Source organism: Hyperoodon ampullatus, assembly GCF_949752795.1.
Source record: "Hyperoodon ampullatus genome assembly, chromosome: 5".
Classification (NCBI taxonomy): domain Eukaryota; kingdom Metazoa; phylum Chordata; class Mammalia; order Artiodactyla; family Ziphiidae; genus Hyperoodon; species Hyperoodon ampullatus.
Genome location: NC_136918.1, coordinates 26,001,752 through 26,017,146, shown reverse-complemented (window position 1 = coordinate 26,017,146; position 15,395 = coordinate 26,001,752). Strand labels below are relative to the sequence as shown.

General features: G+C 35.6%; 1 protein-coding gene across 2 annotated transcripts in view; it reads right to left on the bottom strand.

Moving 5' to 3' along the window:
- The window catches only part of ZNF385D (zinc finger protein 385D), a gene marked incomplete at its 5' end in the record, with an annotated part of 942,221 nt that overhangs the window by 16,778 nt on the left and 910,048 nt on the right, over nt 1–15,395 (bottom strand). For both annotated transcript variants that reach the window (XM_079704335.1, XM_079704336.1), the window contains one exon: nt 10,651–10,884. In XM_079704335.1, the coding sequence (XP_079560461.1) occupies nt 10,651–10,884 (234 nt within the window). The remainder of the gene's footprint in view (nt 1–10,650; nt 10,885–15,395) is intronic.

Here is a 15,395-nt window from a genome sequence, read left to right as displayed (position 1 = left end):
AAGTAATATCAGTCAGCGAGAGCAAGAGCTCTCCCAGAGATTTCCGTCTCAATGTTAAGACCCAGCTCCACCCAACGACCAGCAAGTTCCAGTGCTGGACACCCCATGCCAAACAACTAACAAGACAGGAACACAACACCAACCATTAGCAGAGAGGCTGCAAAGACCATACTAAGTTCACAGACAACCCAAAACACATTACTGGATGTGGTCCTGCCCACCAGGAAGACAAGATTCAGCTTCATTCACCAGAAAATAGGCACCAGTCCCCTCTACCAGGAAGCCTACACAACCCATCGAACCAACTTTACCCACTGGGGGAAGATCCCCAAAACAACGGGAATTACAAACCTGCAGCCTGCAAAAAGGTGACCCCAAAGACAGTAAGTGAGGCAAAATGAGAAGACAAAGAAATATGCAGCAGATGAACGAGCAAGGTAAAAACCCACCAGACCAAACAAATGAAGAGGAAATAGGCAGTCTACCTGAAGAAGAATTCAGAGCAATAATAGTAAAGATGATCCAAAATCCTGGAAATAGAATGGAGAAACTACTAGAAACATTTAACAAGGGCCTAGAAAAACTAAAGAGCAAAGAGACAATGATGAACAACACAATAAATGAAATTTAAAATTTGCTAGAAGGAATCAAGAGTGAATAACAGAGGCAGAATAATGGAAAAGTGACCTGGAAGACAAAATAGTGGAAATAACTACAACAGAGCAGAATAAAGAAAAAAAAAATGAAAAGAATTGAGCACAGTCTCAGAGACCTCTGGGACAATATTAAATGCACCAATATTTGAATTATATGGGTCCCAGAAGAAGAGAAAAAGAAAGGGACTGAGAAAATATTTCAAGAGATTATAGTTGAAAACTTCCCTAATATGGGAAAAGAAATAGTCAATCAAGTTCAGGAAGTGCAGAGAGTCCCATACAGGATAAATCCAAGGGAAAACATGCGAAGACACACATTAATCAAACTATCAAAAATTAAATACAAAGAAAAAATATTAAAAGCAGCAAGGGAAAAGCAACAAATAACACACAAGGGAAACCCCATAAGGTGAACAGCTGATCTATCAGCAGAAACTCTGCAAGCCAGAAGGGAATGTCAGGACATATTTAAAGTGATGAAAGGGAAATACCTACAACCAAGATTACTATACCCAGCAAGGATCTCATGCAGATTCAATGGAGAAATTAAAACCTTTACAGATAAGCAAAAGTTAAGAGAATTCAGCACCACCAAACCAGCATTACCACAAATGCTAAAGGAACTTCTCTAGGCAGTAAACACAAGAGAAGGAAAAGACCTACAATAAAAAATCCAAAACAATTAAGAAAATGGTAATAGGAACATACATATCAATAATTACCTTAAATGTAAATGGATTAAATGCTCCAACCAAAAGACATAGAATGGCTGAATGGATACAAAAACAAGACCCGTATATATACTGTTTACAAGAGACCAACCTCAGACCTAAGGACACATACGGACTGAAAGTGAGGGGATGGAAAAAGATATTATATGCAAATGGAAATCAAAAGAAAGCTGGAGTAGCAATTCTCATATCAGACAAAATAGACTTTAAATAAACACTATTACAAGAGACAAAGAAGGACACTACATAAATATCAAGGGATCAATCCAAGAAGAAGATATAACAATTGAAATATTTATGCACCAAACATAGGAGCACCTCAATACATAAGGCAAATGTTAACAGCCATAAAAGAGGAAATCAACAGTAACACAATCATAGTAGGGGACTTTAACACCTCACTTTCACCAATGGACAGATCAACCAAAATGAAAATAAATAAGGAAACACAAGCTTTAAATGATACATTAAACAAGATGGACTTAATTGATATTTATAGGACATTCCATCCAAAAAACAACAGAATACACTTTCTTCTCAAGTGCTCATGGAACATTCTTCAGGATAGATCATATCTTGGGTCACAAATCAAGCCTTGGTAAATTTAAGAAAATTGAAATCATATCAAGTATCTTGTCGGACAACAATGCTATGAGACTAGATATCAATTACAGGAAAAAAATGTAAAAATGAGACACATGGAGGCTAAATAATACACTACTTAATAACCAAGAGATCATTGAAGAAATAAAAGAAGAAATAAAAAAATACCTAGAAACAAATGACAATGAAAACATGATGACACAAAACCTACGGGATGCAGCAAAAGAAGTTCTATGGGGGAAGTATATAGGAATAAAACCCTACCTCAGGAAACAAGAATAATCTCAAATAAATAAACTATCCTTACACTTAAACAATTAGAGAAAGGAGAATAAAAAAATCCCAAAGTTAGCAGAAGGAAAGAAATCATAAATATCAGATCAGAAATAAATGAAAAAGAAATGAAGAAATCTATAACAAAGATCAATAAAACTAAAAGCTGGTTCTTTGAGAATATAAACAAAATTGATAAACCATTAGTCAGACTCATCAAAACAAAAGGGAGAAGACTCAAATCAATAGAATTGGAAATGAAAAAAAGGAGAAGTAACAATTGACACTGCAGAAATACAAAGGATCATAAGACAATACTACAAGCAACTATATGCCGATAAAATGGACAACCTGGAAGAAATGGACAAATTCTTAGAAATGCACAACCTTCTGAGACTGAACCAGGAATAAATACAAAATATGAACAGACCAATGACAAGCACTGAAATTGAAACTGAGATTAAAAATCTTCCAACAAACAAAAGCCCAGGACCAGATGGCTTCACAGGTGAATTCTATCAAACATTTAGAAAGGAGCTAACACCTATCCTACTCAAATCTTCCAAAATACAGCAGAGGGAGGAATGCTCCCAAACTCATTCTACAAGGACATCATCACTCTGATACCAAAACCAAACAAATATATTACAAAGAAAGAAAACTACAGGCCAATATCACTGATGAATATAGGTGCAAAAATCCTCAACAAAATACTAGCAAACCAAATCCAATAGCACATTGAAAGGATCATACACCACGATCAAGTGGGGTTTATCCCAGGAATGCAAGGATTTTTCAGTATATCCAAATCAATCAATATGATACACCATATTAACAAATTGAAGGATAAAATGCATATGATAATCTCAATAGATGCAGAAAAAGCTTTCAACAAAATTCAACATCCATTTATGATAAGAACTCTCCAGAAAGTAGGCATAGAGGGAACCTACCTCAACATAATAAAGGCCATATATGACAAACCCACAGCCAACATCATTCCACTAAGACCAGGAACAAGATGAGGTTTCCCACTCTCACTGCTATTATTCAACATAGTTTTGGAAGTTTTAGCCACAGCAATCAGAGAAGAAAAAGAAATAAAAGGAGTCAGAATTGGAAAAGAAGTAAAACTGTCACTGTTTGCAGATGACATGATACAATATACATAGAGAATTCTAAAGATGCTACCAGAAAAGTACTAGAGCTACTCAACGATTTCAGTAAAGTAGCAGGCTACAAAATTAATGCACAGAAATCTCTTGTATTCCTGTACACTAACAATGAAAACTTTGAAAGACAAATTAAGGAAACACTCCCATTTACCACTGCAACAAAAATAATAAAATACCTAGGAATAAACCTTCATAAGGAGACAAAAGACCTGTATGCACAAAACTATAAGACACTGATGAAAGAAATTAAAGAGGATACAAACAGATGGAGAGATATACCATGTTTTTAGATTGGAAGAAGCAACATTGTGAAAATAACTATACTACCCAAGGCAGTCGAAAGATTCAATGCAATCCCTATCAAACTACCAATAGAATTTTACACAGATCTAGAACAAAAATTTTCACAATTTGTTTGGAAACAAAAAAGATCCCGAATAGCTAGTGCAATCTTGAGAAAGAGAAAAAGAGATGGAAGAATTAGGTTCCCTGACTTCTCACTATACTACAAAGCTACAGTAATCAAGACAGTATGGTACTGGCATAAAAATAGAAATATAAATGAATGGAACAGGATAGAAAGCCCAGAGATAAACTCACACACATTTGGTCACCTTATCTTTGACAAAGGAGGCAAGAATATACAATGGAGAAAAGACATCCTCTTCAATAAGTGGTGCTGGGAAAACTAGACAGTTACATGTAAAAGAATGAAATTAGAACACTTCCTAATATTGTATACAAAAATAAACTCAAAATGGATTAAAGACCTAAATGTAAGGCAAGACACTATCAAACTCTTAGAGGAAAACATAGGCAGAACCCTCTGTGACATAAATCACAGCAAGATCCTTTTTGACCCACCTTCTAGAGAAATGGAAATAAAAACAAAAATAAACAAATGGGACCTAATGAAACTTAAAATGTTTTGCACAGCAAAGGAAACCATAAACAAAATGAAAACACAACCCTCAGAATGGGAGAAAATAGTAACAAATGAAGGAACTGACAAAGGATTAATCTCCAAAATATACAAGCAGCTCATGCAGCTCAATAACCTAAAAACAAACAACCCAATCCAAAACTGGGCAGAAGACCTAAATAGACATTTCTTCAAAGAAGATATACAGATTGCCAAGAAACACATGAAAGGATGCTCAACATCACTAATTATTAGAGAAATGCAAACTTCACACCATTCAGAATGGCCATCATCAAAAAATCTACAAACAATAAATGCTGGAGAGGGTGTGGAGAAAAGGGAACCCTCTTGCACTGTTGGTGGGAATATAAATGGATATAGCCACTATGGAGAACAGTATGGAGGTTCCTTAAAAAACTAAAAATAGAACTACCATATGACCCGGCAATCTCACTACTGGGCATATACCCTGAGAAAACCATAATTCAAAAAGAGTCATGTACCACAAGTTCATTGCAGCTCTATTTACAATAGCCAGAAGCAACATAAGTGTCCATTGACAGATGAATGGATAAAGAAGATGTGGCACATATATACAATGGAATACTACTCAGCCATAAAAAGAAAGGAAATTGAGTTATCTGTTTTGAAAGGATGGACCTAGAGTCTGTCATACAGAGTGAAATAAATCAGAAAGAGATAAACAAATACCATATGCTAACACATATATATGGAATCTAAAAAATAAAATAAAAGAAATGGTTCTGAAGAACCTAGGGGCAAGATAGGAATAAAGATGCAGATGTAAAGAATGGACTTGAGGACACAGGGAGGGGGAAGGGTTAGCTGGGATGAAGTGAGAGAGTGGCATGGACATATATACATTACCAAATGTCAAATTGATAGCTAGTGGGAAGCAGCCGCATAGCACAGGGAGATAAGCTCGGTGCTTTGTGACCACCTTGAAGGGTGGGATAGGGAGGGTGGGAGGGAAACTCAAGAGGGAGGGCATATCGGGATATAGGTATACACATAGCTGATTCACTGTGTTATACAGCAGTAACTAACACAACAATGTAAAGCAATTAAACTCCAATAAAGATGTCAAAAAAATTAAAAGATTTGTAAGAATCTAAAGAGTAGATATATGTGTAACTGATTCATGTGGCTGTACACCTGAAACTAACACAACATTGTAAATCAACTATATTGCAATAAAAATTAAAAAAAAAGAGAGAGAAAGAATTGTAGCTCCAGTCGACTGTCTGATAGAAACTTCTTTGCTGATAGAAATGTTCTTGATTTGTACCTACCAATATGGCGGCCTTTAGTCAAAGATGCTCTTGAGCACTTGATATGAGGTTACTGCAGCTGAAACTAAACAGGTAATTAATTTAAATTTAAATAGCCGCCTCAGGCTAGTTGTTAACATATTAGACAGTACAGCTCTCCTGCTCAAGTATGCCCTGAATGAACATGCATAAAATGGAGGCCTATGGGGCTGAATTGTTTTTTTAAGCATTTGTAGAAAGTTTAAAGAAGGCACAACAGCAGACTTGTGATAGAAGAGTCTGTATCTGTATTTCCCATCCAGTTGAAGTCTTACCATTACCCTAGAAGATGCTGAAGAGGAGTGGCAGATAATCTTTTGGCCTTAATAATAATAAGGCCATAAACATGGACCACCATGGCTGACTGGCTTAAATGAGTTTTTTTACTTGAAACATGAAAGGACAGATCTCTGGATGAAACAAGTCTTTACAGATTCTCTTCCTGAACACAGAGGCACAAACTAGACCAGGGCTTACTAAAAGCCAACTCCTTGGCTTTGCTCAAATTTATATTCTCATTGAGCAACACATGGTAGACAATCAGTGAAGATTAGTGAAGTATTAGATATTTATAAAGATCAACAAACACAACAAACTCTCTGGAAAGAGATTTATAAGCTCAGACTTTGAAGTGGTATAAGTCAGAATTTGCCTCTATTAGCTGAGTAGTTTCAACTTACTTGTGCCTCAATGTCTGTAGTTATAGAAAAAAAAAAAAAAACTCCTCTACTGAAGTATTGTATTAGATGCATTTTTTTTATCTTAAGCATTATTTCTGGCACACCCAACATGCTCAAGAAATTTTAGTCAATCTTCTCTTCTCCTTCTTAACATTGATTTTGTGTTTAGGCAAAAATTTAGAAATTCCATCCCTTGATAACTTGTCATTTCTATATATTAAAACTTAGTGAACTTAAAAATAAGCTCTGTGTATGGATAGAAGAGCTGGAATGAGCTTAGTGAAAATGATCCAATGTTACCACTTTAACTCATTACCAGAAAAATCTGCCCAAATTAGTAATGAGGGCTAATTATAAAACATTCCAAAGTTTTTTTTTCAATTATATAGAGAAAATCATCAAAAATAGCTAAGCAAAGCATTACCTAGTAGGATGTTTGGGGGGAATTTGTTTAAAGAAAAAGACAAAATATATCTTTTATAATACATGTCTATAACACACAAATAAAAGGAGCCTTCCAGATCTCTCGAAAAGAGTATGTCCTCTCAAGGTGTTTCAAGCACTCTTAGACTGTTTTGTGAATCACGTGAAGTAAGTCAGACAGTGAAAGACAAATATATGATATCACTCACATGTGGAATCTAATTTTTAAAAAATGATACAAAAGTAGTTATTTACAAAACAGAAAGACTCATAGATTTTGAAAACAAACTTATGGTTACCAAAGGGGAAATGGCATGGGAAGGGAAATTAGGAGATTGGGATTGACATATACATAAAATAAATAACCAATAAGGACCTACTGTATCACACAGGGAACTCTATTCAATATTCTGTAATAACCGATATGGGAAAATGATCTGAAGAAGAATGGATATATGTATACGTATAACTTATTCACTTTTGCTGTACACCTGAAACTAACACAACATTGTAAATCAACTATACTTCAATATTTTTTTAAGTGCATTTTCCAAGATTAAGAGAAAAACATGTTTTGAAGGTGGCTGGCTTCCCATGAACAGACCATAAGTGCATAACTCTCCGCTCAGTGCTATAGCCCTGATTCCACGTCTATGATGTATTTCTAAAAGGATAAAGAAGAAAAACACTTAGAATTACAATTTAAATGCAAAGGACACATCTCCCCATGCTGCAGCCTGGTTGTTTCTGAGCAAAATTGATATTCAAACTTGGTTTCCCGAAAAACACAGCCCAATCTTAACAGTATTTTCCTAATATCCGGCTCTAAGAAGTAATTGGAGAAGTCTTTTAAAGTTATATTTACAGGGTGGGGGGTGAGTGGAGGATGCAGTGGGTGGGGTGGTGATTGTGGTCTGCCCTGTGAGTAGCTAGGAAGGGGGTCCTTAAAGAGAATTAGAGAACAATGATTAAATGGACTATCCAAAGGGGGTCTGCTTTCCACCAGCGCCATGATCTGGTAACTCTAAATAATGTCAGTGATAAAGGCTCTTCCCTAAAGAATACTTCATTGGTCTATATTCTAAACAATGGAGGTGGTTACTATTGAGATTTAGTATACACTAAATTAGCACATCATCTGCTCCATGGAAATTAGTTTGTAGAACTCTCCATTATACGGTCATCCCCAGAAACACACAAATTCCGTTACAAGCTTTAGTTTCACTAAACATTTCATAGCGGTTCAAAATCCTTTGAGCTCACAAAGGCTGCAATTCATGCCCTTGTGTTACTACCTATGTTTAATGAAAACAGCAGATTATAAATGAACAATGATAGTGCTGAGATTGTAAAGATAAAGACACAGAATTTGAGTTAATTTAGTTCTGTCATTCTAGGTGATCACTTGAAGGTTTTAAGGGTAAAAGAGTGGAAGCTGGGTGGGGGACCGGCTTTGGTGGGTAAGGTCCAGTTTGTCCACGTTGGTAGCTGGCTGTGCTGGCCACCTTCCCTGCCCTATCTTCTTTCCCAACTCCATTAACCTGGTCCCTTCATCTCCCTAAAAACTATTTGCCCTGACATCCTTGTCTCAGAGTCTGCTTCTCATGGAACCCAAACTAGAACCCACCACAATAATCCTATGATGAGACCTACAAGGACCATTCCTACTCCTGACAGGAGAGGGACATATGCAGAGCCTTGCCCTCTACAATCACCCCACAGGTTTATCAACATCACACCCTGAGGGGAAGATCTCTGATGCAGGAAGGGAAATACAAGAACCTAGAAGCCCAAGCAGCACCTTGGAGGGAAGGGGAGTGGCCACAGTCCCCCGACTGGTCCGAAGGTTTGGAGGGGACACCCTTAGAAAGGGATCCAAGTAAGGGTGACAATCAAAAGCATGTCTTAAACTCCCAGGTGAGATGGTTACACTAGTCCTCAGCTCTGCCTGCAAAACACTTGCCAGGTTTTGGTTTTGTATTTTTTCTTTTCCCAAACACTATAGCTTCCCAGGCCCTGGTTATATAATAAATCATAATCCCAGGATGTAGGATGGATATATATATATATATATATATATATGTATGTATATATATATGTGTGTGTGTGTGTGTATATATATTTGTATTTAAATAAATATAAATGCATTTATATATAAACATATGGATATATTTTACATTCATATATATATATATATATATATATATATGTATGTATACATAAAGCTCCAACGGCAATTCTTACACACGAACCAGAGATGACCATAGAACTGTAATTGGAAAACGTTGACCTGATGTGATGTAAACAAAAAAGTCATCCCTTCTTTGCCTCCTAATAAAATGTTTCTGATCAGAATTCAGAAAGGACATCCAAGTTCTTCTTAAATTAACTCCAACCTCAAAGTCTATGGTTTATCTGTCAAAATAGATCCTCCCTCAAAATGAATGTGTTTCTCTGTCACTATGGGGGGATGACCAAGAATTCTGGAAAAGTAAATGGATTTCCAATGATGCCCACCCTCTCCCAGTGATCTCACATTCAGGAAGAACGTATTTGCAGGAGTAAACAGAGGGCAAATCTGAATGGTACAGATTCTGACTTGGGGCCAGATGCTATTCTGTGTCTCCCAGCCCCTGAACTCATGTACTCTCCCTGACTACAACTCATGTTGCCTGCAGGACGAGGATGTGGGTGGAAGGAATTGTCCTCCTTCTGCAATTACCCCCTTAGAGTCTTGAAGTCAGTACTTGAATATTACGCGTGCAGCACAATGATTGGTCGATGACGCCATCAACACACAGCTGCACTATTAACTCAGGGTATGATTCACAAATGATTCTTTTTCTATTGTAATTGCTGACAGAGTCCTCGCAATGAACCCAGTCTTTTAGAGGAAAACTGATCTTGGGACAAAGCGCTGGCTAAAATCTCAGGCAGGACATAAATAAACAAATAAAACAATAAAATCTTTATCTATTTAAATTGATATAGATATACTCTATATATGTATCTAGTTAGATAGGTTTATATATATATATATGTATATATATATATATATATATATAAAACATCTTTAAATATAGATATAGATATAAACATAGATGTATAGAAAGAGCAGGTAGATGGAATCAAAATATATCAGGGGAGAATTCCATCCCGGCTTATTTTCTGTTATGCTATATGAAAGTTTAGTGTTAGTTAGAGAGACCTGGGTTTGAATAATTGCTCTGTCACCTAACTGGTCATGCGTCTTCTCTGAGCCTCAGTCAAAACAAAGGAATAGTATCTTTACGTTGTCAGAAAAAATAAATAAAATATTATATGTAGACATTATGGCTGCCTCTAAGAAGTATTTTCTTAAGTTTAATTTTCCAGCTCATATAGATTTAGCCCAAACAACATTATTTGCCATAAAAACCATAATAGGGAGGTTTTTAACCAAAAGTGAATAGAGTTATGCAACCAACTTTTGCAACTATATTATTGGTGCAACTTCAGAAAATTTCAGTTACAAGCAAATGTGTGGAAGTAACATAGCAATCTAGAAGTCATATAAATGCAAAGCTGACACTTCAGAATTATATTTTACTATCTCTCTTAATGTTTATAAAACACAAACACACATTCATACACACAAACACATATACAGCATGGCAAGGGAGCCCTGGAAACCCTTCCTTGCCCCCTGTACATGACACTTTGCTTGTCATTTTTACTTTTTAATGGTTAATGAATTCCATGTAATAATTGCCAGTTTTCTGCCTCCCCCTCTGTCCCCTGCTGCAAAAGATCTAATCTATTCAGAGGAAGATAATTGCAGAGCTGTTGAGACAGAAAATAAATCGCTGCATCTCACCACTGTTGTGCGCCTCCAGCTGTGAGGTGGAGTTGACAGCAACCTTGCATAGAGAACAGTAAAGCAGCCGTTTTGCCTTTTCTTCCTCAGTCTCCGTGGAAGGACAGGAGCTATTGCCGGTGGCTGTCGTGGGGCTTTTCTCCACTTTAGAAGTGATCTCAGTTGTCATAACGCTGCTTTTGCGAATTTCCACAGTTGTCGTCGTTGATATTGCTGGTGTCCCTGTGGTACTGTCTGCAGTCAAAGTAGCACAGAAGAAAAGGCAAAAACAGTGGTATTACCTTTCCCTATTCGAAAGTGTATCACTAATATTACATTCTGCTAATAATGATAAGAACAGCTAGCAATTGCTGCTTGTCAACTATGTGTCAATCATCTCCTGAGGAAATGTACATAGATGACCACTTATAGTTTTGTCTATTGATATAACACATTCGGACAATTCTAGAAAATATATACAAATAGGCTTTAATGTTTTTCCATGGGGTAAATAAACATATTCACAAATTTCTCTTGTTAACATATGGCCTTAGTAAAATAATATTTACAGTGCATTGTGCTTTGTATATTTCTACAAGTATGGCTTTAAAAATATAAAATGGAGGATAAATGTTTTTAAGATACTTTAATTTTTCTTTACTACTTGTCTTTCTATTTTCCTTCTACATCTCTTTCTTTAATTAAAAAATAGGTAAAATAGGTACTGATCCTCCTGTGTTTGCTTGTGCAAAATATAGAAAAAAAAAAAAAAAGAACCCTGATATCATATTGCTTTGTCCAGATCAAAGGTTTAGAAAATCATTGCCTTATTTACAAGAGTTGTATATTGGACAGGTACAAAAATCACCCATATACAAATAAGATGAATTCTAATCTAGCATATTTATTAAATGTATGCTCTGCACCAGGCTGTGTTCAGGGAGCTTGTGACACAAAAGTATTCAAACATCAACAGCCACTCTTTATAAGGAATTCACAGACTGGTCATACCATGTTAAAGTCACAGCTTTCAAGAGCTTGATGACCAAGAAAGTGTTGATGCACTGTAACCCTACAACCCCTCTGCCTCTGAAGTCTGATTCTAAAGCTGGAGAGGTCAAACTCCAAAGTAAGACTACCTTGTCTTAACTTCACTTGGGTGTACACAGCTCCCAATCCAAACAGGATAGTTGACACGATGTCAGCAATGTCTGCTATACCCAACAATGAATTGCAAATGAGCTCTAGGCCCTGTGCTTTCTATTTTTATGTTACTTTTTGCTGCCTCCCGGCTGGTTAGTTCTTAACCTCTTATTCAAACTATTCCCAGGCTGTCTCTCCAGCCACAGCTGCTCTTGGAATTGTTTCTCATTCCATATGTTGCTGTGGCCACTATCAAGTACCACACTGTAAAGTCCATGATAAATGGAGTGGGCACTGGCTGTAAAGGACAGTGGTCTACCTGCAATGAAGTGTTGTCCTCATAAATGATTACTTCTTTTTAGTTTATGTTATCAAGATGCCTTGTAACTTTGATTTGCCCTTTGATCCAGAGAGAGAGGTGGGAATATGGGTGAGGTTGCTTATGGCTTCTTTCCCAAATATGGCATCAGACACACTAGTCAATCAGAAGAGAAATGGGCTCTTGTTTTTATTTATTTAATTAACTAATTAATTTTCATTTAAAAATTTTATTGAAATATAGTTGATTTACAATGCTTCAGGTGTACATCAAAGTGATTCAGTTATATATATATATATGTATATGTATACATATAATATAATCTTTTATATATGTGTATATATATATATTCGCTTTCAGATTCATGTTGAGGGCTATTGTATAAAACAATTCATCTGGCTCTTCCCTTTGCCTGACACTTCCTATACTTTTAATCACTTATTTAGCTGTAAGACCATTGTAAGTACCCTCCAGTGTCGTGGAGAATATCCTCCAACCATGTTAGGAAAAAAAAAAAAAAGAAACATAGTGCCATGACTAGTCTCTCTCATGGCTAGAGAAAAATAAAAAAAAAATTATTCCCTTTGCCTGACACTTCCTATACTTTTAATCACTTATTTAGCTGTAAGACCATTGTAAGTACCCTCCAGTGTTGTGGAGAATATCCTCCAACAATGTTAGGAAAAAAAAAAAAGAAACATAGTGCCATGACTAGTCTCTCTCATGGCTAGAGAAAAATAAAAAAAAAATTATCCTAACACTGAATTTTGCCACCAGAATACATTTATTTCCTTGAACACTGGGAGGCCCACTTCCTGATTAGTGTTTACTTGCCTACTAAGATACCAACATTAAAATATCAGGTAATTGCTAGAAAATATTTCTGAGAATCTAGATATAGCATAAAACACAACAACCAACTTGAGATGGTCCAGTAGGAATCATTGCTCCCAGCAAACTGGAAATTATTCTTTGAAAGCATGTGCATGAGTGTCTGTGAACAAATAGCAAATAGCCAGTTCATTTGCTAAGTGTTTTATATATGTAATTTCATTTAACCATCACACATACTTTTGAAAATGAAGAAATTTCAGAAGTTAAGGAAATTTCCAAAGTTCACACAAGTAGTATATGGTGAGTAAGGACACAGTGTTTCATGGAATTAAGAAATTAGGGATTTGGGGAAAAATGTATTGTGAATGATGCTCTTGGTCATAATAATGAACCTCCATAGTAAGGTCACAAAGAGTAGTGGGCTAAAACCACTCAATTGTTTTTATGATCAGTTCTATGGGAAGTGACAACCATAAAGACAGGTATAATTAAACTTATTGTGGCCACTTGCTGGAGCCAGAGTGTGATACTGTAGGTGTTTATTTCATCTAAATCTAAATAAGGATATCCCTAGTAGTACCCTATTTCTAACAATTTTGCTCTGGATTGACAATGTTTATTTTATGTCTTGATCTGAAAATTTTACATTGCATAGATTATAGTAATCTTAAGCCAACTTCTCTATTTACAGTGAAATTCATAACAAAAGTATAGAATAAACATAACCATGGATCTTCCAATCTCTGTGACAGCTACATCAGCATCATTCCTAATCCCAGAGGATAATGTACATTTATACCAAGGACACCAAAGATTAGAGACACCAGACTGTCTATGTCCGGGGCTTAGTGAAGTATTAACATCGATATTTCTTAAGGCAAGTCACTTGCACGAGACAGGCTTAAGGGAATTAGTATCAAAATGCTTAATTTCCGGTACTTATTACTTTGTTGCATCTTTCAGACCACATAGCTGAACAAAGATCTGTGAATTTTCTCAAGCTTGTGGTTAGTTTGAAAGAAATACAAACACTTATATGTTTGACATTAAAGTTAATATGTAGATCTTGAGTCCACAAAGATAAGAGTACTATTAATTTATAATAAGACATGAATTTTTCACTTACTCTTCATTTGTCAGTAGTAAAGAGGACTTTTTTTTAAGTAAAGTAAATATATTTTAAGATTATACCACAAAAGAATCAACTATTTCATTTAGTTGGCCCTTGCTATCCAGGAGTTCTGCATCTGTGTATTCAACCAACCAAGGATCGAATATATATATATATTTTTAAATCCCAGAAACTTCCAAAAAACAAAACCTGAATTTATTGTGGGTAGGCAACTATTTACATAGCATTTACATTGTATTTGCAACTGGTTATATAACATTTACATTGTATTAATTATTGTAAGTAATTCAGAGATGGTTTAAAGTAAACGGGAGGATGTGTGTAGGTTATATGCAAATACTACATCATTTTATATAAGGGACTTGAGCATCCATAGATTTTGGAAACCACAGGGGTTCTGGAACCAATCTCGCGTGGATAAGGATGACTGTACTTTGCATAGAAAATTACATATAGCAAAGATATTTTCCTTAGTATGGCACATTAAATTACCAATTATACATAACACCTATCCAGTCATTAAAATAAACTTTTATATCATTGATCATGTTAATAGCATATACTCTTCCTAGGATGTGATGAGAATTACCTCTATGATCTTCCTCCTAAAACTCATAACCCCTGTCTAACCATGAGAAAAGCAGAAACAAACCTAAATTTAAGGACATTCTACAAAATTACTGACTAAGAGTCCTCAAAAATATTAAGGTCATCAAAACAAGAAAAGTCTGAAAATCTGTCACAGTCCAGACAAGTCTAAGGAGACAGGATTACTAAATATAATGTGGTGTCCTGGTTAGGATCCTGGGGCCAAAAAAAAAAAAAAAAAAAAAAAAAAAAAAAAACACATAAGGAAGCTAACACAGCATTGTAAATCAACTAAACTGCAATATAAAATAAGAAGTTAAATTCAGAAAAAGATGTGGTACATACACACAATTGTAACAGTCAGATGAAGAAAGACAAATACCATATGATTTCACTCCTAGGTGGAATCTAAGAAAACAGAACAGAGGAACAAACAAAAGAAAACAAAACTAAATTCATAGATACAGAGATTAGATTAGTTGTTACCAGAGGGGAAGCGGGGGGTGGAGGTGGGCAAAATGGGTAAAGGGGGTCAACTATATGGTGATGGGTGGTAACTAGACTTACGCTGGTGATCACTCTGTAGTGTATACAGATGTTGAATTGTAATGCTGTTTACCTGAAACTTACATAATTTAAACAAACAAAAAGAAAACAAAAAAAAACTTTAGGTATAAACTTATGAAACCAGAATGAAGTATGGACTCCAGGTAATAACATATCAATATTTGTTCATTAGCTTTGACAAGT